General features: G+C 43.5%; 1 protein-coding gene across 3 annotated transcripts in view; it reads left to right on the plus strand.

Moving 5' to 3' along the window:
- Positions 1-643: 643 nt before the first annotated feature.
- The window catches only part of LOC149331204 (U-scoloptoxin(18)-Er1a-like), a 33,820-nt gene continuing 10,043 nt past the window's right edge, over positions 644-24,420 (plus strand). The window contains exons 1-3 of one of the 3 annotated variants that reach the window (XM_089555422.1): positions 644-848; positions 4,248-4,434; positions 10,462-10,732. In XM_089555422.1, coding sequence (XP_089411548.1) covers positions 681-848; positions 4,248-4,434; positions 10,462-10,493 — 387 coding nt within the window. In that variant the 5' untranslated portion in view covers positions 644-680 and the 3' untranslated portion in view covers positions 10,494-10,732. Of the gene's footprint in view, positions 849-4,247; positions 4,435-10,461; positions 10,733-19,827; positions 20,230-24,420 lie in introns of those variants that run through there. The other 2 variants (XM_089555421.1, XM_089555423.1) reach the window with 2 other exon arrangements.

The raw sequence follows: 24,420 nt of genomic DNA on the forward strand, positions 1-24,420 counted from the left end.
ACCTTTCACAAATTAAAGAAATAATGAAAAATCCGAGGCTTGAAGCTAATCTGACAAAGGTCTGAAAAAAAGACAGAGCATTGACATTATCAACTTTACGAAGAAACGTAGCAAGAAACCTGCTCGATGCTTGCTGATCTCAGTTGCTCAAGGTGAAAAATGACACACGCGTGCAGAGCAACCTTTCATGGCATTAACGACTGGCGCCGAAGTTCTCACAAGCAAATGTTTACTTTTGTTCAAATCGGTAAGCGCTGCTGCTGTGTTTGACACGTTTCGAGGAGAAACTACGTCGTCGAGTAAGAAGGGCTTTAAGGCGAGGAGGGCTTTCTTTTTGTGTGTCCAATGGCGCATGCATATCTCAATATGGAAGGAAAGAAAACCGTATATGTCATCTGCAGTACATGCAAGTCAACAGTGATATTTGGAAACTGCATCCAAGAGCGGGATGACATTCTGTGTCCCATCCATTACCTGTGCAATGCTGATATTGTTGATATAAACGACTGAATATTCAAGCTTAAACTGCTCTGCCATGGTAAATATAAAACTGCAGAAGAAAGTGATGGCTAAGAGGCCCGGTTTCCTCCCCCCCCCCCCTTCCCCTTTTTTGTTGGTACTCATATAAGACTACCTCCAGGCTGCTGGGTTTCCTTGTGGCTCGAGGCGAGTGCACTAAAATGGCACGCTACATAGTGGTGGCCAGTGCTGCGCTGCTGGCTGTTATTTTTTTGCAAGAAACAACCGCCAATGATGACGATGGCTTGCTCCAAAAGCCCATAGATATTTCCTTGCCTGAAGGCACAGGAGTGGACAATTTCCCTCAGGAACAAAGGCCTGCTACTCCAGTGAGTACTGAATAGGGCAACTTATAAAAGCGAGGTAAAGTGCAAGAAATCCTGCCAGTTCTATAACCCCTACGCGATCCAGTTAGACTGAGATCAGCCAGATGTAGCTGCCGCTATCCTCCTGCAGCATTGGCTATCGCTGAGGAATTGCGCTTTCTTAGTATTAGTTCATAAATTATAGGAAAACGGCACAACGTAACCAGTGCTTTCGAGCAAAAATAACCCAAAAAATGAGATACAATGTTCAATATCTTTAATTTTTAGAACTGTTGCGAAAAAGAGACAAGCTGAAATTTTTTTCATCTACAGAAATGGCTTACTGATCACGCAACTTAACCGAAAGTCGTCGATCAATCGGTCCTAGCCGGTCTTATCTGTATACAAAGAAAGTCGACAAACGATCGATTACGCAGATTTAGACCTTGATAAGAAGATTCACAAGGTGCTGATACTATTCGAAGCAGCTAACCATGGCATGCAGTTAGCTTCATGCCCGAGGAGCTCCTATGCAGAATAAAACAATGCTAAATCCTATTAGACGAGGCAATTCTCCCACACACATACGCCCGATGTTTTCCACACCAACACAATGTAATAGCGTGTAGAAAAATTACAACACATTTTCCTGTACATTTATTCGTACTCTTAGTGTCCATATTTTAGCAAAAAATTTGTTATCTCTGTCCCAGTCTCTGCGGCTACGTAGGCCTTAGAACCTGCAGCCAAATATTTTATCAAATCATTACCAGTGATGACTTCACATTTTCCCTGTTGTATGAAACGAACCTAATGAAACCCCAATTCAAAGGAGCCAATGATATGCAAACCTCATTGAAATCTTTCCGCGAGTGCACAATTGTGAGATGAAAAATTATGTCTCCCCTATTTAAGAGTTAAAACGAAGTGCCGCAGTCCTATGAAAATTCATCTCATGGATGCTTTTTTATGGCTTTTGTGGTTGTCGCAATCTATATGTTGCGAATAAGGGGGACGCGGCTTTCAGCAAAGCTTTCTTGCTTCTTGTTGTATTTGCCTCAAATGTTTTGAGAAGATTAGAATTGATTTATCACACCTGTGATAAATTTCAGTGTTATTTGTGCAGGAAAATGTTTCCTAATATATATTTTCCCTCCGAATCCTGTGAAAAGACTGCCGAATTAATAAATTGAGGCAGAAAGCTAGTTCAGCATTCCTCACGTTACTACTGACGTACAACACATCAAGACGTCCTTAGATTTTTTTTCCCAATGGTGTGGAATTTTTGCAAAGCAGTGTACCTTGACATGTCAAAAAAGAGAAGACATTTCGATACTATATTTTTAATTTTATACATCTGAAAACCAAAAAAGAAGGCCATGTCTTGGGCTATGCTCCTAGGCGTTTGTCAAAAGAGACCGATGAAAATCTGCACCGCAATATGACTATCTAAGCAGAAAAGAGAACACCATTTCTTCGAGCTCATCCCTGCAATGAACAGCCACCATGGTTCAGGAAACAGGAGGAGGAGGAGGAGGATATAGAAGAGGAAAGGCAGGGAGGTTAACCGAAATAATAATCGGTTTGCTACCCTACACGGGGGGAAGGGGGTGAGGGGATAAAAAAAGAAAGAGAAAGGAGAGTAACAGAAAACTGAAGTCACTATAAAACGTCACTGTTCGTTAAAGTCACAGCCTATCGTGCAGGCCAGAAGTTCTCAAGAAGCGGAGCAGTGCCTTGCAGGCCTTCTCCGCCGACGACCGCCGTGGCCAGGGGCCGAGAATCTTCATTTCCGTGAAAGGGCGTGTATCTAGGCGCTCCAGCGCACGGCTGAGAGACTGCCTTTCGGTGGTGTAGGCAGGGCAGTCACAAAGAATGTGGGTTATGTGGGACTGCATAAGAAGGAAGGAAACAATTTTTGGCCATTCTTTGTGAGGTCAATGTCTCCTCCAACCTTAAGTACGTGGCGCACAAAATAATTCCCGCATGTAAAGTAAGTGCACGCTGGTAAAAATGAAGAGGGACTCATTTCTTTTCAATAAAATAAATTGGCCCCAGGATGACCACTGCTCTTTTAAGTTACCATGCTTGGGTACCGCAAGGTTGAGAGGCCGTACTGTGAAGCAGAGGAGCTTCGAGCCCATGCAAAAAGCATTGTCGAAGCGATTCACAACTATGAACATTACTTATAAAAAAGAATACGTGTGGTCTGCAAAGCAACTTCATGCCGAAAAGTTCTTACATCACAAGATTCTCATGTAAAGGAGAAAATCTTGACAATATGCGTTTATTCATGCAAACGTAAACAAACAAAACGACAAAAACAACGAAGAGGTACAAGGAAGCCGAACTTAACTATGTCGAAGAACGAAGTGTTCCTCAATTAAACTTAAGTTCAGGGGGAGTGAAAACACACGTCGGTCAAAATGTCGCGAGAGCTTTCTACCCCTCACTGAAAAAAAACATGCAATTCTCAATGACTCTCAGTCTTTGTACCTAGAACTCTAGATATATACCGAAAGCGTGCAATAAAACCATGTTAATCGTGTTTATACTTAATTGCGCCTGAAAACTGTGCAGCAGGCAGAATAAATAATGCGCAGTATTTGCAAGTATTTAGGCTGAAAAATTCCAAGGAATGCTTGAAGCTTATCAGATTTAGGACTTCCAGGATTAGATGCATATGCAGCTAAAGAAATTGCACAGAATTTATCTATACGGCTTCTCTGCTTAAGTGAAGAGCGCGTACAGAGAGCGTATGTTTCTAAGTTACGTGATTTCACGACAGCTTCTAACCTCTCAGCTACCTCTTTTCTACTCAGCACTGTCTCCGCGTGGCTATTTTATTGCCACGTTTGTTCGACGGACATTTCACTCCAACATCCAGCAGCTATTTTGGGGTTCGGAAATTCAGGGAGGAGCGCAGTATCCGCGCCCATTGCAATATTCGCGGCTAGCGCATTCAATACAAGTCAAGGCGCTGGAGGAAACTAATTTGATAAATAGTTTGCAAAAAAAAAAGAGCATCGGAAAACTTGCACCCGAGTGGGACGCCGCAAACTTCTCTCCGCGCTGCCTTGCGACGCCTACGGACATCGCGCGAGCTGCAGAACTCTCTACGCGTTCTCGCCGAGCCATTTCAGGCTCAGCTCATTCACTTCACTTTATAACAGCAGTGTGAACTAGCCGATAAGATAAATAAGGCTCTTGTATTTCAGCAACAATTTTCAGTACAACAACAATCTCTACATCACTACAGCATCCTCATTGAACTGCGATCTTTTCTTGAAGCAAATGTCCTAGCAGGGTGTATATTAGCGTAATTAGTCATTCTTGCAGTAAACGTTTCAGGAACATTCTCGTTTTGTAACAATATAAATAGCGTGATCGAGCTTAAATATTTGCTTTTGACGCCTTCTCCAGAAACGAAAGCGTCCCAAGTACTGCTCGAATAGCGACCAATGCGGCAAAGGGTTCTGCTGTCTCCAACGACGACCTCCCTACGGCCCCAGAGTCTGCCGACCAATGGCTGGGCGCTATAGACGTTGTGGTGAAGACCAGGTGAAATCCGGATACTACTTGCGCCACTGCCCCTGTTACCTGGGGACAAGTAAGGATGATTTTGCTTAGTTCGCTACTTCAGAGCAGAAAGCATTCATGAAAAAAAATTGACCTCACCAAAGGTACATGTCATGCTGTGGCAGTCGGAAGAGGTAAAAAATATTTTTTTCCCCGTTGAAATCTAATAACTTTGGGCACCTCTAAAAGGAACGCTATTTATTGGCTGAGTATTTCTGTCGTTTAGGCGCAATATCCAGGCTGTAAAGTTCCTACAGACGCCTAACCAACCCTCCCCTCTCTAAAAAAGTAATCATGCATACAAGCACGATACCTCTGCTGTCAAAAGCGACGTGATCATAGCGAGGGGTAACACCTTTTTTTTTGGTTATGGTGCAAGAAGGACTCGCTGTCTGGCACTTTCAACTACTTTTTTATCTTTGTTTCCTCTACCGAAGATGGCAGGCGATAAGGGGGGCGGGGCAGTGGTGTTAAAATGCACGCCGGAATAGTCTTACTTTTACATGTTTGTAATTATTCCGCCGTTACTGCACACCTTGAACTAAATGAACATGAATTACTACTCACCTAACGGCATTAGTAGCAAATCATTGCCTAGGGGGGATATCAAACGCAGGAGATTGGTACAAAAAGTGGTAGACTAGTCTATAGCCCAAGAATGGATTAGATCAGGTAAAAAAGCCGAAATTATATTTGAGTTTATAAGCAGAGATAGCATAAGATGATAACAAAAAGGATAAATGTAAAAATCAGTATATACATATGCACCTAAAAAGCTCCGGTCGGAATGCACTGTTTTTCAGTTACAGCTGCGCATTCATAATGAATTCTTGTTTCCCACCCACACCCTTCTTACGTTTGCTTAAATGCTAGCTTAAACCAAGCCGTGAAATAAATTAGGAAGGAAATTCAAAGTGTGGAGAGACAAGGAATATGGCAAGTCTTGTTTAGGAGCCTATGAAAAGATCCTTCGAATCTGCCAGTATTTTGAGAAATCGCTTATCTGTTGGCGGTTTAAACTATAAAATATTATTGCGTGCCTAACTGCTGTTGATAAATATCTGCAATATTTGGTCTCCAAACTGCGGGGACCACTTGTAGTTTGTACGTCGCTCAAATAAGCCCTGGTTGGTTTATCGGGTTTTAACGTCCCAAAGCAACTCAGGCTATGAGGGACGCCGTAGTGAAGGGCTGCGGAAATTTCGACCATCTGGGGTTCTTTAACATGCACTGACATCGCGCAGCACACGGGCCTCTAGAATCTCGCCTTCATAGAAACTCAGCCACCGCGGCCGGGATCGAAGCCGTGTCTACTGAGCCACTACGGCGGGGGCAGCCCTGGTACCATATTTCAAAACACTGTAGTGTGGCTGAAGATGGTTGTTAAGGGTGTATGCTGAGCGAACCGGTGCAAACATAGACTAGCCACAAGAGAGGGACAATAGATGGACGAGAGGCTTTTTGACATTCTGCTCCTCTTAATGTTCACCTGCTCTACCTAAGTTGGACCAGCATTGGGACGCACTTTCTATTTTTTATCTTTGCCACGATTAGCAGCCACGTCATGGAATAAGTTCTCTTGCAAAATATCTGCTCTTTCTTAACTGATTTCCTCTGGTGTGAAATTGTGGCTAATCCAATTTAATGGGCCGCCAGCGCTACATAGATGTAATAGTGCCAGAAAAACTGCAAAGAAAGCTCAGTTTGGTTTGGTATGTAGCTTAGTGTCTCAAAGCGACTAAGTCTATGATAGACGCTAGGTGGAGTGTTCCCCGTAATTTCGACCACCTGGGGTTCTCCAATGCGCATTCAAATGGCACAGTAAACAGGCCTCTAGCATTTCGCCTTCATCGAAATGCGACTGCCGCTGCCGCAGGTCGACTCGCGCCTTTCGCGTCAATAGCCGAGCACCATATTCACTGCACCACCATGGCGACAGCAAAGAAAGATGCTAATAAAAAATAACTCGATCAGCTGGCCAAATCCCTTAAATGTTTGTAGACGCTCCGTCTCCACCCGACTCACGAAAACATTGAGCAGGCTTTTGCGCTTAATGCTATTTCTTTTCTTTACTTTTATTTGCGTTCGCGTTCTTCAATTGCTTCTGTTTGGCATCGAATATCTCTCACATACCATAATGCATCTGCCCCGCTTCTACCCAATCAATTTAATGGATGATTAACTGGTATTTGCTAAATGATAATACTGATTCCTTATTAGTTATTCTTTCGCTTCCACTGAGAACGGTAGCCGTAAACTTCATTGTCATAGCCGATATGCAAGGTATTAGCAGAGAGCGGATACAGTGCTATTGGCTACCGACCGATAGGAAGAAGACCTGATTTCCAACCGAACTTTCATAATACTCGACCACTGGCTTCGAGTAAGATTCCTGCATCTTTTCGCGGATGTGGAAGTTTTCGTAGTGATTAGCACTCCTGCTTCGCTGATGGACTTTGTAACACGGATAAGCACGAAGGAGGTATATTCCACTTAGAAAGTGGGGCAGAAATAGAGAGCACTGCACTAATGCTGTGCGCTTCTGAGAAAATAATCCTACAGAAACCATGCCGCGTTGCCGAATAACTAATGAGGGTGCCACTTATGTAATCATGCTGTCGTGTTCTGATGGCTCTTTCATCAGCCTTGGGGACGCTAACCGCAATATTGCAATGACGGCCGCTGGATAATCACCGATAAAAGTGGAGATTGTATTCATTGGCCCAGCGCAAAGCTTAATTCTGATTGTGTTTTGCGATTACCCCACACGAAAAACACATAGGGGTCTTCGATGAACTTTGTGAGCATCCTTACGCACCCAAACATTGTGCAAGTGAGCCTGTGTCTGAAGCAGTTTTTTTTTGTGTTGACACGTATGCTGGAATGCACGTTTCAATTCGTAAATATTTATACGATTTCAGATCTGCCTTGCCTGTCGAAGAAGGCGGTCTGAGAAAAAAGATTATAATTTTCAGTACCATCCTTTTTCTCGCGCATGTTTCTGTGACCAAACGAAGAAACATAGCAGGCCGAAACAAGAACCACTATTTAACATGCGAAGAGCACACTGGCAGGATGTTGAACGCCGTTAACAAGACACTTACTTTGTACTACCAAAAGAGAATAATTTACCTGCCTTATGCACAACAGTAACTTACTCATTGGTATACTAAAAAAAAAAACATCGGCTTCCCTGTCACAAATAGCCCCTGTTCCACTGTGCATCTATGCAGAGTGCGTATTTACTTACAGCAGTAAGTGATCGCTTAAGTTGTGCGGCTTAATGTTTCATAGGCCACCATTTATACAAACGGTATAATTATAAACAGCAGTATTGTGGAAAGAATACTGAGCAGTAATTGCATGGGAACTTTGCCTTCAATTTCTGTGATTTTTTATTTTTGAAAAAGCTTAAAACAGTCTGCGTTGATATCTACCTTTATTATTTGCATTCCCGACAGAACAGTGAAATCAATGAAAGAGTTCCGAATCGCTGTATTCTATATAATACATGGCGATAAAATTGGATTTACAGGTTTGTTTTTTTTAAATTGGGCATTCAGTGGTATCCGAAATCTTCCTTTGCAGTAAGTTATGTGGTTATAGGAACAGAAAGCGAGATCGTATTCTATATAATACATGGCGATAAAATTGGATTTACAGGTTTGTTTTTTTTAAATTGGGCATTCAGTGGTATCCGAAATCTTCCTTTGCAGTAAGTTATGTGGTTATAGGAACAGAAAGCGAGATGGTAACTATCCCCGGCAGTCACTTAAATACCAGAAATGTGTTGATGAAATTTTCAGCCACTGAAACTAGGGTTAATTTCTTGTATTGAAAACATAGAGGCTCTCTAACTGCTAGACAACACCACTTGGTAGAATTCCTCCAGAGCACGCGTGTTAATTGTAATCGCCCCGAAAGTTTTCACTGATTTCTTGTTATTAAGCATGCGAGGCGGTGGCAGTTGAATTGAAACTCTAACAAGGTACCCATGTGGGCTAGTTGGTGTACATCAGACATAACTTCACCAGCGAAAGAACGAGACACGAGGAGAAGAAGAACACAGGACAACGCTGGAATTGAACGTATTGAAACTCATTGCAACTGTGACGCTTCTGTTGCGTCGGCCGTTTCTTCGATTTCGACACCCGGAAGTCAAAGGGAAAGAGCTATAAGCCTCGCCGGCAGCTCTACGCAGTTGGCTGACGCAACTCCGCGTCACGCGAGGAGACGCCTTCTTGAATGCGCAATTACGCCGATTGAGCTGGGAATTAGTAACCGAATATCTCCTAATACACGCTTACTGTTACAGTAAGAATTCTGCCGGATGAAGCTGCGTAGGAATACTACTGTGTAGAAGTTTCCTATATTGAACACGTCATCTTACTAGGGTCCCTGAAATCTTTATTCTTCGATTTTGGTTAAATAGGCGGCCGACGTTGGCAATGATCAAATCATTATCCCTCTCCTGACCGTATAACCTAAGTGCTGATGTGGATTTCACCTTCATAGAGGCGCTTAACTGCAAGAAAGTTGTAATGCCTGTTTTTGTCACCCTCTATATTGAAGTAAAAGGCCTACCCAGCCCTGGCTGATTCAGGAAAATTTTTAATCAATTCCATCGCATGATTAACTTATCAAAATTTCCCCTCTCATACTTATTTAGAATAACTGCAATATTCATTGACAGCCCCCTCTTTTTGCGTTTCGCTCGGTCGCTTCAATTTGTTTCCCTTTTTTTGCGTATTTCTCATTGCACTCTCATTTCCAACGCGCTGTGTGTAATGAACTGGGGCCTGAAAATAATTAAAATGTGTTTACGCGCTTGGCTCATTGCATAAACATTTTAAGTGCGCCTCGCCTTTTCATGACACCCGCCACCACCAGTCTTAGAGAGTTAAAGAAAATGGTAGAGAAAATGCAACGTTGATATTTGTATTCCATGTTATTATTTGGCTTCGGCTTCACGCAAGTGCCTCTTGTGTCGGTCGGAATTTATTCTAAAACCGAGTTAAGTCACACACTTTCAATTCCTATCTTGCAGTACTCGGTTTGAATTTATCTCTCTCTACGTCTTTAGATTATGCTTTCCATAAATGTTAATTTACCCAAAAATAAGGCACAGTTCGCGGGTTTGGTCCATGGGGTGGTGTGGAAATCTGTTGCTTCAAGCGCTCCGCATGTTATCACGTCGTGACCTAATTGAACCCTTACGTTTAGCAACGTGCATACAATCTTATGCTTATCGATACTTGGCATGACAACTTGAGGAGCGAACTATGCTTTCAAATAGGAAAGGTTATGAACGGAATGGAGTAAATGCCCTGTAAACAGAATTTCAAGACATCGGAGGTTTGGTCAAATGTTTAGGGGAATCCCAGAAGGTGCAGTATATTTGTAATAAGGGAGTAATTACTCATTGACTTTCGCCCGAGCGCAGCCATACGGCTACAAAGGAAAGCGTTCCCTTGGCGTCATATAGCTGAGCAATAATTCTTTACTTCTTGTCACACCTTCCAGGCGCCAAAACTGCATTCTTTCTTCTCGGGACAGCTAATGTCGTCGAAGCTATAAAAAAAGCCTATGAAATCAGCAGCTCGTTTTGCGCTATCTTGCTCTGCTTTATGTTTGGGCATGATTTAATACTGATGAGTCTTCTTAACTTACATTTGATGACCCGACACTGCGCATTTTTACGAGGTTAGGCTACGAACAAGACGTTTCACAACGGTAGGTTCACGCATCGCCAAACACGCTTTTATGAATCTTTTGAACATGAGCAGTTACTCCGGAAAGAAAGACGATGCACGGTTGCGTAAACTCTTATTGGAAGAGCATGGCAATCAAAAGCGACCGAAATTCCTGACTAGTGTTCCTTGGTGTTCAATTAGAAATTTTTACTGGCACCCCTTCCAGCTTGCGTGTCATGCATTATTATGCGATTCGACATATTTCTGTTCTATATTAGTGCGATATTGAACTTTTCTACGTATTCGAGGAAGGAGCGAAATAATAGCGCAGCATTAACTGCCATTATATTCCGAATTTCTTTCAGATACTTGTGAAAATGGCTACTGCGTTCCGTAAGATTGGAATGTCCTTGGTCCAGCAATGTGTTCATCATCGAAGCACCCGGGTATGGGAAGGTAATAAAAATTGAGAAAAAAAAGAGGAAAATGAAATGTACAGAAAGAAGAGCGACGATCGGTGACCCACTGAGTGCTTAGAGATGTCGCATTGGCATAAGGGACCGGACAAAGAGAACTATGAATAAACAAATCTTCTCAAAATGTTCTATTTGGCATACTTTGATACCTCTTCATGAATTCATATTGCCAGCTCTCTGTACTTGCTTTTCTTTTGATATAAAACATATACAACTTGTTACAAAGCCACCCAGACGGACTTCCGTCGAAGATATTCGCGACCTAATCATAGCTTGTCAAATTTCAGGTGGTGTTTGATGTGCTCTTGCTGGTGAAATTCTATCTTTGAGAACCTGAATGAACACTTCAGAGGTGCCGAGTTTATGGAGAACTAAAAAGATTTGAAAAGGAAGCTGAATAGGAAAGCGGCAATCTTTCTCAATCACTTAAGACGGCAACGCGAGAACAATTCCCATTTGGGGAAGCTCTGTATATATCTTTCCCTCTAAATCATTCCATGTTTGAAAATGATGCTGGTTTGTGAACCTCATGCGAAACATTACATCTCGATGCCTAGCACATTTTTTCTTATGGCCACGACTAGGTTGGCAAGTAAGACTTTATCACAATTTCTAATAAATTTACTATGGCGTCAGCGGTAAATGTTTAAAGAACAAACCGAAGTACTGCTCTACTCAGTGATCGCGTGCTTTAATCAGACTGCTGAGAAAAATGCGACTTTCGGAACAAAAATTAAATGGCTAAGTTTTTATGCCACAGTAAGTGCTGTTTAAGGAATGCAGATTGTTCAACCTAGTGCACTGCATGGGCTCGGGCTGGCCCGAAAGCACAGGCCCGGCCCGGCCCGCGGGCCGGGCCGGGCCGGGACATGATTTGTTTTGCCGGGCCTGGGCCGGGCCCGGGCCTGAAGTTGCGGGCCCGGGCCGGGCTCGGGCTTAAAGCTGCGGACCCGAATCGGACTTGGGTCAGTACAGAAACGGCTGGTGTCCGACTATTCATTCACTATTGCAGAGTGAAGTACACGACTGCGGCACTGGAGCAGCGACAAGTATGAGCTATGGGTTATAGTACGCGCTGAGAAAAAAGCTAAGCTTTATTCATTCACTTATTTATTTCCTTTCTTCCACGCCGCGGTGGCTTATTGGTCAGGGCGCTTGATTACTGAGCCGGGGAACCAGGGTTTGCTCCCAGCCTCGGCGGCCGCATTTCTATTTAGGCAGCAAGCATGACAGCCATGTACTTTGTAGTATTATTGCTCGTTGAAGAAACCCAGGCGGTCGAAATGATCCGGAGCCCTCTGCTTCGGTGTCTCTCACAGCCTGACTGCCCTTGGGCCCTTAAGCCCCCAAAACATAGCTTTTATTTTAGAGCTATATTTTTCTCATGTCAGAAAACTCACGAACTAAAGCGCGTTTGGTTTTCTTTTTCATCAGTTGACCGGAACGTCTCGTAAATGAAATAGCCACAAAAGCTCGCGAGAGTTTGTAAATCTCATCTCATAACCACATCTATCCCTCCTCGCTTCTTCAGCCTGGTTGTCATGACAAGTGTTTTGCACTGTAAGTTATCACGTTGTTCGCGCGTTATGTTCTGCTCCTCCAGTAAGAGTTAAATTCAACAGCTCTTAATTGGCCATTGATCGTTCGTCATCCCAAAACATACTTAAATAATATTAGAATTGGATTCGGGAAAAAACAAAACATTCTTATACAATATTAGTGATTGCATTCGGAAAGAACATATTAGTTTAGGACGCTTATAGTCTTCAAAACACACACCGTGAAATACTCAAGCCTTTTAGCTTCTCGTTTCTGCTGAAAGGCGATCAGTTCGGCTATGAGCTCAGCCTGTGAGATCGCGTTCACTAAAAAAATGTCATCCTACTGCTTGCTAGGCCGCTTTAATGTTTATGCTTCTGGGCGACAAAATATAACTGATTAAAGTCATGAGGGAATGCAAAGTAGTCTATTACGCGCGTATGCAGCCCTTTTTATTTGGCTCTCGGAACTTCCGACTTTATCTTTGCACACCTACACGAGATCACTGTCCAAAAGACGGGCCTGGCGAGCACTACTCTTAATCACTTCCTTCTGGGTTAAAAAGAACCAACTTTCTGCAAGCCAAACTGTGGTTCCAGAGCCTTTGTCGGCCAGTCTCTTATCGGTCTAGTAGCAGCCTACTTGCTCAGAGTGAGCAGTAAATCTCAAGCGTTACTGTGAAACGGGCCGGGCCGGGCCCGGGCTGGGCTTCACTCCGGGATTCACGGGCCGGGCCGGGCTTCCTAGAGCAATAATTTAGCGGGCCTGGGCCGGGCCCGGGCTTGAGGCCGCGGGCCTGGGCCGGGCTCGGGCTTCAGGTCTCGGGCCCGGGCCGGGCTTGGGCCTCAGATTGAGGCCCGTGCAGTGCTCTAGTTCAACCACTGAAAATGTGAGCTCTGCGAATCCCAGTTCCCACAAAATGCTGACTTCCTATAGGATTCGTAATACTACGAAATACCATTACGATGAAATATATCACTGCAAGAGAACATATCAAATACTTGGCTAAAAAGAAAATAGCTAGAGGTCTGTTTGCCTCGGAGGCAGCTCTTAGACATCATCAGATTAGTTACAGAATAGTGGTGAATGCCGGAGAGTTCGTAGGCGTAGCAAAGTACGGGTACTAATAAATCTAACAAATTTTACACTGAATCTTTGTATTTTCACGCGCATTGCTCCTGTAAACCTTCCGCTGAGTTCGGCTGTGCGTAATTAAAGGATAAAAAAGTACCGTGCTCACTGGCCATATCTACACGCGCGTGTTGTGGCCACATATTAACAATTCATTTTAAAATGCCTGTAAAGCTGGATGTTATATGCGACTGGGATAAGTTAGAATAAATGATTCGGTAACAGACCCCTCTAAAATGCAATTCTTGGCCCGCGTTCACAAGGCTGCTTCCTTGGCATTGTGTTAAGGCGTGCTTTTCTAGCTGCGAGGTTAACATTAACAACAGCGGTTAACAGCGGTTAACAGCGGTTAATTCGTCTTTGTATAGTATGAACATACTGCCACGTATGTAAACCTTAGATTGATAAACAAATTTAAATATTTTTCATAATCACTTATACCAAGCTATACGAAGTTATACCAATTCAGTTATACCAAATACCTTTACTGAGCCCTAAGTCCTGTTTAAACTACATAGGTTGCGTGATCAGCCGGAAGGACGCGGACCTCGGGTCCCTGCGTCTGGAGAATATCAAGAAATCGCGCTCCGCGGCACTTAAATTGATAACTGGCGGCGAGAGGTTGCCCAGGACGAGCAACCTGGGTGTCACAAACTTCACCCATGCCAGCACCTGCCATCGCTGGGCAATGCCGTATAGCTGAGCCGCGGCACCACTGCGCCAGAAGTGGTATGAAGACTCGGGGGGGGGGGGGGGGTGGGGGGGGGGGGGGGGGGGGGGGGGGGGGGGGTATATGAATATAAAGTGGATAGCGTTGGAGCTGCGCACTCTGTCCTGTCAACACTGTTTTGACCGGTGCATATTTGCTTGGTGAAGACCGGGCGAAGCAAAATGGCGGCAGGAGAAACAAAATGGGTTTTATGTACAGTATTTACATGGCACTACAAAGCTGCGGCACTATGGCTTTCCGAGATGGCCTCGCTTAAACGACAGAGACCCGAAAGCTGCGTCTGGCTCGCCGCCCTGACCTCCATGCTCACCCTTATACCGTCGGAGGCTGACCACACTTGCATTTGTCCCATCGTCAGGAGGGGATTCATCGGCGGAGGTTCACGCCGGCCCAGGCATGCTTGAGCGTGCTGGGACGCGTAGCAGTCGGGCGCCAGGCAACGAGGTGAGCCTCGCTGGACGGATGAGCTCGGCGCCTGGTCTCAACATGATGCCAGCGGGAAGGAATTGCGTTGAAAAAGCTCTGGCTCAACAATAGTGACGAATTAACTCTACCGCGTCATAACCTTAAGACGTACCCCAGCTTTCCTGTCCAGTTTTGGATATAGGCCTGGAAACCACATAGATCCTAATGCAGTATCCAGAAATGGAACGTTGTGCCTGGAAATAACCAGCTGCCGAGACAGTACTCCTCTCTATTGCATGCGTCCTGGCCACGACTCCTACTAGAAGAATCCGCCTGCTCTTTACTCAAAACGTAACTAAGAACGGACTTTCACTTTGGACAGGCTAAGTTAACGAAGGTTACTGCATTGAAAAAGCGGCATTCGCATATGTGCAGCTTTAAACAAAAGCACCCAAATGATGCTGATTAACACACGCGTGGAAGGGCTGTTAATCATCATCATCAGCCTGACTTCGCCTACTGCAGGAGAAAGCCTCACCCATATCTCTCCAATCAAGTATCTCCTGTGCCAGCTGCGGCCACATTATGCCCGCAAAATACTTAATCTCATCCGTGCGCCCAATTTTCTACAACTCACTGTTGCACGTGTCTTTTCTTGGTATCTAGTCCGTTACCCTAAACGACCATCCGTTATCTTGACTTTACAGTATATGTGCGGCTCAAGCCATTTCTTCATTATGTTGACTAGGATATCATTAACCCGCGTCTGTTCCCTGAGCTATCGTGCTCTTTTCCTGTCCCTAATGTTACAGTCGTCCTTTTCCTTTTCATAGTGTGCTGCTCCGTCCTTAATTTAAGCTGAACCCTTTTTTGTTAGCCTCCGGGTTTCTGCACGATAAGTGAGATACACGAGTTATATACTTATCTCTTGATTGATATTGGTAAACTGCGATTCCTGATCTGGGAGAACCTACCAGATGAGCTCGACCCATTCTTATTCTTCTGGGTATTTAACTCTCGTGATCCGGATCTTCGGTCACTACCTGCCCTAAGCAGACGTAATTACTAACCCATTCTAGAGCCTCGCTACGAGTAGTGAATTGCTGGTTCTTTCCGAGACTGTTCAGCATTACTTTGGTTATCTACATAATTTTTAGACCAAAGGTTCCGGTCTGCCTCCCTAAATTATTGACCATTCTTTGCAGCTCTTCCTTGCATTGACTTAGCAAGGTAATGCCATCGGCTGTTGTTAAAAAAACCGCTGTTAACACAAGCATATAAAATTCTAAGTTACTTTTGCTGAGGCCAATATCTACACTCACTTTCAGCAGATTTTGCTTTCAGCGATGCATAAGCTGTTTAGCACGGAGCTAAAGGAAGCACCTAGAACTGCATAGTTTTGAGAAAGCATTCACATTTCAAGAGTAGTCGTCATGTAGCAAACACATCAAGAAACAAAGAACTGAGCGTGTGGATGATACTCTTCACAGTCTGAGCCTTTGGCCTGTTTAGCAGCGCCCAAGTATATTGCTATACACTTCTTTCATTACTGCGGGAAATAAACAAATGTTAAAAAGAAATTAAGAATTTATTTATTGAACAGGCGTGCAGAAATGTGGTGTATGACTGCTTCTTGCAGGACAAGTGTTGTCATTCCAGAACGCTCGTAGAACGTTTTTTAGCAGCTTTAGCTGCAAATGACGTCAACAACTCCCGCGAGTGTTATATAAGAGTAATATCTATGAGGCATATATCACAAAAAGGGCGCTATTCTGAGAGCAAAGGCCAGCTTGTTCAATGCCAACGTGACCTATCTTCATGATAAGGCTTTCGACCTAGGCTGAGAGTCTTGAGCACAAAGTTCAGATGTGAGGTAGAGTCTGCTTTAGGTTTAGAGACAGAACCTGCGCTAGTAAGTAAACTGGCGCAGTTTCAGAACGCTACGTAAAACACGTCTAGTAGTAATTCTTCGCTCATGAAAGGCGATTAACTTGTAACGCTTAAAGCCGTTTAGTTCGGTCTACAGGCACAGCCGTGAGATTGATATCAATGTTCCGGCGGTGGTAGCACGATGAGAGGACGCAGCAAGGCAGGAGAGAGAGGCATATGCCGTGGTGGAGGGCGCTGAAAAATTTCGCCACAGTGTTCCTTCAACGTACGGTGACAACCAACGGCACAAAAAAGTTAACTCATTTCTCATACTAACTGCCAACTTGTGACACCTACAGTGCATCAACCTCAACATTAGTCTTCTTGTAACGTGGAAATTAAGAGTAACACCCATTAATATTCTATGGTGCGCAAAATTATAGTATAATGATCCGCTTTATGTGAAAACACCTATAAACTTCTACAGTCACGTAATAATTTTTTTTCTAGATAAAATATAGTCATCAGCAATGCTGCCAATTTCTATTTTATGTCTGACTGCACATCTGTGCACATCATTGTTTTAGGAGTGTATTTTTGTGACTTCCCATGCCTATGATAATGGCCCTATACTAGCTTCACCCATAGGTTCAACAAGCCTTGATGTACTTTTGATTTTGACTAAAATACTTTTATTAAAAAAAGCAGCTGTCACGGTCAGTTATCTTTAAAAGACGCTTTTGCTCATATCGTACACTATATCCCGTAAACCACATGGGCAATTAACTGCAATGCGTTATGTTTTGCTGCATTTGCTCTTTCTATGCTTGCTATGAATACGCAGACAGAGTGATATTAGTGATATTGAAGCGAATGCCTTTAATGGCTCAAACTCGTGACCATGACTCTGTCAATCCGTCCGTCCGTTGCATCTAAAGTGAAAGTCCAGAAAACACACACACACACACACACACACACACACACACACACACACACACACACACACACACACACACACACACACACACACACACACACACACACACGCACACGCACACGCACACGCACACGCACACACACACACACACACGCACACACACACGCACACACACACACACACACACACACGCACACGCACGCACACGCGCACGCGCATGCACACGCACACGCGCACGCACACACACACGCACACACACACACACACACGCACACACACACGCACACGCACACGCGCACACACACACACGCACACGCACGCACGCACGCACACTGCGCTGCGCTGCGTGGCACAAACTTGATAGAAAACAGCAGAACTACAAGGGCGGCAAGGATATACAGCGCATCAGGAGAGTGAACCAATGTGGTAAAAAGTCCAATGCTTCGTAAATGTCCGTTACCTGCAGGAACATTCGGCTAAAATTAATTCTGGGCGAAACAACAGGTTAAACGTTGCAGTCTTGCATGCGCGCTTTCTAAAGGCTATGAAGTCCAATCAGAAGAATCATATTATAGGGTTTCGAGTCAGGTTGGGAAACAACAAGGTAGCATACACTGTAGGAATTTTGGAGAAAATCTTTCTGTAGCGTACTCTGCAGCACATTCTAAAACAAAATCACGTCTTTTGAGCGTGTAGAACAAAGATCCCACCAAAGCATATGCTGTTCTCCTTGTCTAGCGTAAGGACGATAGAGAGCATTGCGGGAAAGGCTTCCGCCACATTGCACTTTGGATCCCCAAAGTGCCCCCTCGAAATTTTTTTGCACCCATCATAAAAGAGAGTAATGTGTTCAGTTTGAAGCCTAGGGCTAATACCGATGTATGTAGTTCAAATAGTGCAGAAAGCGACTTCGTAGTACTGCCAACGATAATATGGTGCGTATGACCAATGCCTCTGAGGTAGGTGGTGCTGTCATTGGAACGTGCAACAGTCAACACAGCCAGATGATAAAAGAAAAGACATTCTTGTACTGTTTGCTGACAGCAATGACCCACAAATACTTTCAACCCTATGGACACGCGCGGGTTAACTTGTGTGCAATAGAGTGTGATTTTTTTCATCAAAAAACATAATAAAGAGGCGGGGTAAAAAGTTTGACAAGGAGCTAGCAAAAGAAGAGGAAAAAATTGTTTGAATGCCTGCGCAGGTGTGGTGTACTGGTGGTTATAAGCAGATGAGATTCGTTGCTGCTAAGAGTTGAGCGTGGGGCTTGTTTACCATCTGGTTTATTGTGTTGCCTGTGCCACGCTTTGTGGCAATTATGAATGCACAATAATTTTTTTCTTACGGCTCCTACTCAAATGGTTCATTTTAAATAGTGCGAAAACCACATTGTGAGCAATCCGAGCCGCTTTCGTACAAGAAATGCCATTCAGTGTGCTGGAAAAGAACAGCACTTAAGCTTCGGGTGTCATATCTGCAGCATGGCGCCCAAGGTGGCGTCGTCTTCTCGCAACTGACCCAGCTCACCAACTACTGTGTTGTAGTGATTTTTCAGCATTGAAAGTTGACTCTGCAGGTGGAAGCGACTGGATTTATTAGAAAACATGGCACCCATTCCTCTTATTTTAGTTCGGACAGAGGTGATTGCTCCCAGGGGCCCGGACGATTGACAGGTGGCCCTCAGTTACTTTCATTACCGCCGTTTTCGAGGAGATCCACATCTTTTAGGCACTCTCTGAAGATACCAGGCAAGTTGGCAAAGATTATGTACCACTAGCAGCGTAGCAAACACAGTTGCATGCAAGATGGCAAGGGGCCCACCTTGGCACTGGACTCCGGTGTGGTCCAAAGTGTTAGGCACCAGCAATTGATTTTTTTCGGTGCTGAAAAGTTTCGTGTGAATAATTCTATAACTATGAATACCCATTTTTCGTTTAGGAACACGCAAAACGTGTATTCAAAATTTTTTATTCTCCTATTCATCGATGGGATGTGTTTAATAATTTCGAAAGTTTCTGTCATAGTGTCTGAAATTTTCGCAAAATTATTGCTGTTTCGTAAGCGTCATATATTCTGCTTTTTTCGTACAGTTGAAAACAGAACTCGATTAGCCGCGGGGCGTAGTGCTGCCTTAAAAAAATTTAACGGATGGGAGAATAAATTTTATGAACACCAGCCCCTTTTCCCGCTGTGAGCAAAGAGTTATAAAAGGAATTCTTGTTTAGAAAACATCGTTATGGAAACAATTAAGAATCAAATACTTCAATCTATTTTCAAAGAAATGCATCTTGAAAAAGTGATTCTCCTTTGTTCAGTTTAGGAAAAAAACACACATGAACCAGTTTCGTATTTTTGCAGTTCCAACTGCTCGAAGGGGAATTGACATACGAGCTGCAATAACCTTTAGTAACTGGAGCAAGGAGATGACAGGTTCTGAGAAGCCACTGTTTACTGTCATCCAACGCCGTGGGCTTGCCGACATATTTCAAGGCAAAATAACGCCAACTTGTAAGAAGGGCTGCAAGGCAGACAGGCTCTTCTCTTTGTATTATCATCTGCGCCGTCATGTCCTTTAAGCTACATATGGAGGACCAAGAAAGCCTCCAGTGTGCTCTGCGTGAGACCAATTACTATAGCGATATTTAACATTTTTAAAGAAGACTGGTTTGACATTACGTGCATCAACCCTTTCAGGCTTGAGGTTGATACCCTCTAGACAGTCCAGTGGGTATTCGGTTCTGAGAAATCCTCTCGGGCCTAATAAAAAGCTGTGAAAGCAAGTGGTGAAGACCTGCAACGCAAGATCACGCCTGAGGTAAAACTGTCAGAGCAAAATCCACAGATGTCCAGGTCTTCGTTGTCGCATCGAGGCCTCGGCGTTACAATGCCGCGCTACGTATTACTGATCAATGCAGCACTGCTGTCAGTCGTTTTAGCGGTACAGGCAGGCGTTAATGATGAAGACATGTTTCAAAGACCAATTTCAATGCCAAATCCATTTGACGTGGACGATGCCAGGAACAAAACAAGGCCATCAAAGCCGGTGAGTACAGCTTGACCCAGTTCCAATAAGCGAGCGAGGGCGCCTGTCCGTTGTCCCCTCGTCTTCTTTTGTCCTTGTGAAATTATTTGCGCCTAGGTGGTTTTTTCTAACTTTGAAGAGTGAGGGCAACGACGCCAGTAAATTGTAAAACTCCGACATAAGACAGCACGAATGAAATGATCCAAAGAACTTGCCGCTTCTTCCAGTGCGCTCGAGTGTGTTTAAATGTTTTTAAACTTTCGGCAGTTAGTACCGTTTAGAAACTTGGGGAAGAGACTCGAAACCTTTATTCATCCACTAACCGGTGAAAAGAAGAGGAGCTAAAAAGCTGAACATCATGCGTCAAAGTGGTGAAGTTTCTAGGTCGTTATGCACACAATGCGAAGTATCCCGTTTTACCTCGAACGTAACAGCCACATATCCCTGGAGGCATATAGAAAAAAAAAATGGTTCTTTACGGAGGTCTACTCCGGGCAAGTGCAAGGGTCATTAGTTTCAGCATGTCTTACAGCTGGTTTTGTTTGATGATCTTTCAAAAACTTCTACACAAATCCTAGAAGAGCACGAAAAACGGATCCATAAGTTGTCAACTGAAAGTTACTCCCACAGTACATTCTTCTAGACGGATCCCAAGCGATAAAAAAAATTCCGAGAAACGTCAAGGCAAAACCTCTTTTAGCAAGTTGAGGTAAACATTTTTATTGAATTCGATTTTTCCAAATTTTATTTCTGTGCAAAGCATAGCTGACGCGCCTATCACACATGACCCTTTAATCTTTTCACAGCCCCCTGATGACATTATCTCTTGATATGAGCAGAACTGCAGACCTTATTGTGCTTTTCAACTCAGTAAGAGGTTTTGCCTTTGTCTGTGTGTTTTCGGAGTTCGGTTTCCACTTGGAAAGTCAATATCAGAATATACTTTGGAACAACCTTTGACACAGTTTACTTATCCTTGTTTTGTACCCTTTTCCGTTTTGGGTCCACATCCAACATTTTCGGACGAAACTTTTCAAAATGGACAAATAGTAAGATAACGTCAGGTAAATATGGAATGCAGTGGTCCATTCTTTTGATATGATGCAAAATCTTTCCCACATATCAAGGAAGATTAACGGTCATTCAGTCAATCCTTCTCAACTGTTCTATGCGATCGAACAGTTAAAGGTGCACTGAACAGTAATCTGAACTCGTCTTTTTGCCGCGGGAACTCAATCTACAGGTTCCCAGCATTCTTGGAAACTTCGAGTTATTGCCCTGTGAGGCCGATTTCTCTAAATAAATGGGATAGACGTCCGGCTCCCACATTTGTTTTTTCATTCCCCGCATACAGTGGGAGGAGTCGATCAACGCATGGAGTGCCTTTCAGGGAGTGGCGTGGCAACTTTGCTTTCGCTTTTATTTTGTTTCTTTTAGGTTTCCGGGAATAAATAGGTCTAGTCAGACACTGCATAAGTGCAAATTAGGCCCACGGAAATAAAAATACGCGTGGACTCTTTGCTTTCGCCGATCACTGCGTATCACTCCGCCGATGGTAGAGCGGCAAGCCGCCACAGGACTGGGTGAAAGGTTGATCGGCTCCTCCCCCTGTTTGCGGGGAAATAAAAAAAAAAGTCGGGAGCCCAACGTTAATCCTATTTAAATTAGGGAAATTGGCCACACAGGGCAATAATTCGAAGTTTTCAAGAACGCTCGGAACGTGTAGATCGAGTTCCAGAGGCAAAAATACGAGTTCAGATTCCTCTTCACTGCACCTTTAAGACGGGCATTAAAAACGAATGCGAAACGCTTTTGATGATAGAAGAAATGTTTCAGAAAAAAAATAGAAGACCGCCGTTCAGTGATCTGAGCATTTATTGATTGTTATAGAGAAATCTTACATTATACGAAAAAACTTCGATTATAAATGGTTTCCCGCTTAAAAATGCTTTTGCCCAGAATTGTTGGGTATGTTTTTCAAAAGATCAAGTGAAAGTCCATGACAAGGACCAACTAGACTAGTTTCAGACACTATATATAATGCTTGTTAGGTATAGCTTTGTATAGCATGTATAAGTGCCTAAAGACTATGAACAATCAAGTTGCATTACGTAAAACGCATTAAATGGTGATTCGTTGTATCGGGCTTGCCGCTGTCCGTTATAAAGTGGCCCCATATTTTGTCTCTCCTTGTGTCCACACCCGCAGAGAGGTCCAGGTTTTCAAAGGCCAGTCTTCTGTTCTGTACCTGTGGTTATACAGTGAACGTATGGCTGCGTGGGAACGCCAAATGCCGTGGAATAGGCTAACGCGCCTTACTCAGCCCGCGCCGCAATGCGCGAGCTTTAGAAGGAGCCGACATCTACAATAGTACTCGTCTCAGCTCAACTGAGTTACAAACGCATACTGAAGTATATATGTCTGAAGACGACAGCCTTAAAGAAGAGAAAACTTCAAATAGCTGCTACGTTAAGACCAGTGAAACGACAAGACACAGGGTCGTTCAAAGGTTTCCAGGCCACAGGGTCTGCTTTCGAGGACTAAAGTAGGGCGTTAAAACACTCATGAAGCCGAAAACCTCTATAGAATAATGTAAAAGTATCATTTCTAGTTTTGAGAACCTTGATAGCTTCATTTTTTATCATAAGTGGCAGGGTAAGCCGCTAAAAAGCAGACCCTGTGGTATAATAACCTTTGACCAGCCCTGTACCTATCGCATAAAGAATGGGTCCTATGTATTGTATGTCCTTGCGGAAAAGAAAGCTAGCCCGGATAGCCTTTCAATGTTTTTGGTAGGTACACTCTTCAGCAGTTAGTGAAGAGCACTGAAAAGTGTTTCACATCCAAGGGAACCCCATATAATGCACTGTTTTAAGCACTTGCATCGCTGTACCGATTTAAGCCACTTAGGCCAGACCTCTAGATTTCCACTCATGATGTCCTCACGGGTATACTAATGTTTAAAGAAGAAATTATTTTAAACCTTTTTGCAGCCACCAATTATTGTTTATTTTCCTCTCTGAAACAAACTATTTCAGGTACCTATTCGAAAAACTTACATCGTCTCTAATTGTTACCTCCATCACTCACTCGTGCTTCATTGAGCTTTTTTTAAAAGCAATCAGATTTGCTTTCTCAGGAGGTGTATTTTCACATAGTGGCCATTAGTTGCTGTCACATTTTAAAAACAAAAATTTCCCCTTGTGCTACCCAATATGTTCAAAGGGTGAGTGTTCTGTAAAAACTTTTTATTTGAAATGCATTTTCTGCCTTTGTCGCTACAGCATCGTATATCTTTTGAAAAGCGAGATTCGTGGATAATGCAGCAAAACCCAAATCTAAAGCAGCCAGTCGATACTCTCAGAAATTTATGTTATAGAGTACGAACACCATATCTTCGTCAGTTACATACACTCTAACCGTGCCTACTAAAATGTCAGCAATAAAGCTCTCTCACAAGAGATACTTCATGAAGTGAAGCGTTCAATGCGACAAGCTGAGTAAAAAAGTAGAAAATATTCTTAGCTAGGCTGCGGTACTGGTCGAGCCCTTGATTTTCGAGTTAAAACGATTGCAGTAAGCTTTTGAAGCACGGACAAATTTGGCAAATAGCAGGTTAAATACAAATTTATGTTCATGAACGGTGTCAGGAAAAGATAAATTAAATGGAAGACCCACACAGAGAGTGGAAGGTGCCATAAAAATTTTCTAGAAGATGCTCGAAATTCGACGTCAATGACTCCGGTTCAGCACACCTTGGTGTTCAAGAAGGACCAGGTCGAAACATGTGCTGGAATTCGCCGTAGTTTTACTGGCAGCATTTCTACGATCCAGCACCCTCAATTACAGCGTCCTGCGTAGCAACGATGCATGGTTCTTCAAGGTGCCGCTTTGATTGTACTACAGGCTTCCGATGTAAGCTTAATTAATTCAGCCATGCAGCATTATTTTGCGTGAATATGTTTGAAACTAGCCTCTTTTATGACGCCTGTGGTCCTGTGCGCATTGTACATAAATATAAACGTAAATAAATACATTCTTCCTCATCAGGTCACTAAGCAATAAAGGCATAGGAAGGCTTCTTAGTTAAAGCTGTATATCTTTTTTTCAGCTGAGTACAAATTAAAGTACCGCAAAATAATACAAGGACTCCAGAATAGTTCAGAAGCGAACCAGGACAGCTTCTGAAGCAGAGTTGTCGAATGAGTGGCA

The sequence above is a fragment of the Amblyomma mixtum genome, chromosome 8 (assembly GCF_055824585.1).
Source record: "Amblyomma mixtum isolate Tamu chromosome 8, ASM5582458v1, whole genome shotgun sequence".
NCBI classification, from domain to species: Eukaryota; Metazoa; Arthropoda; class Arachnida; order Ixodida; family Ixodidae; genus Amblyomma; species Amblyomma mixtum.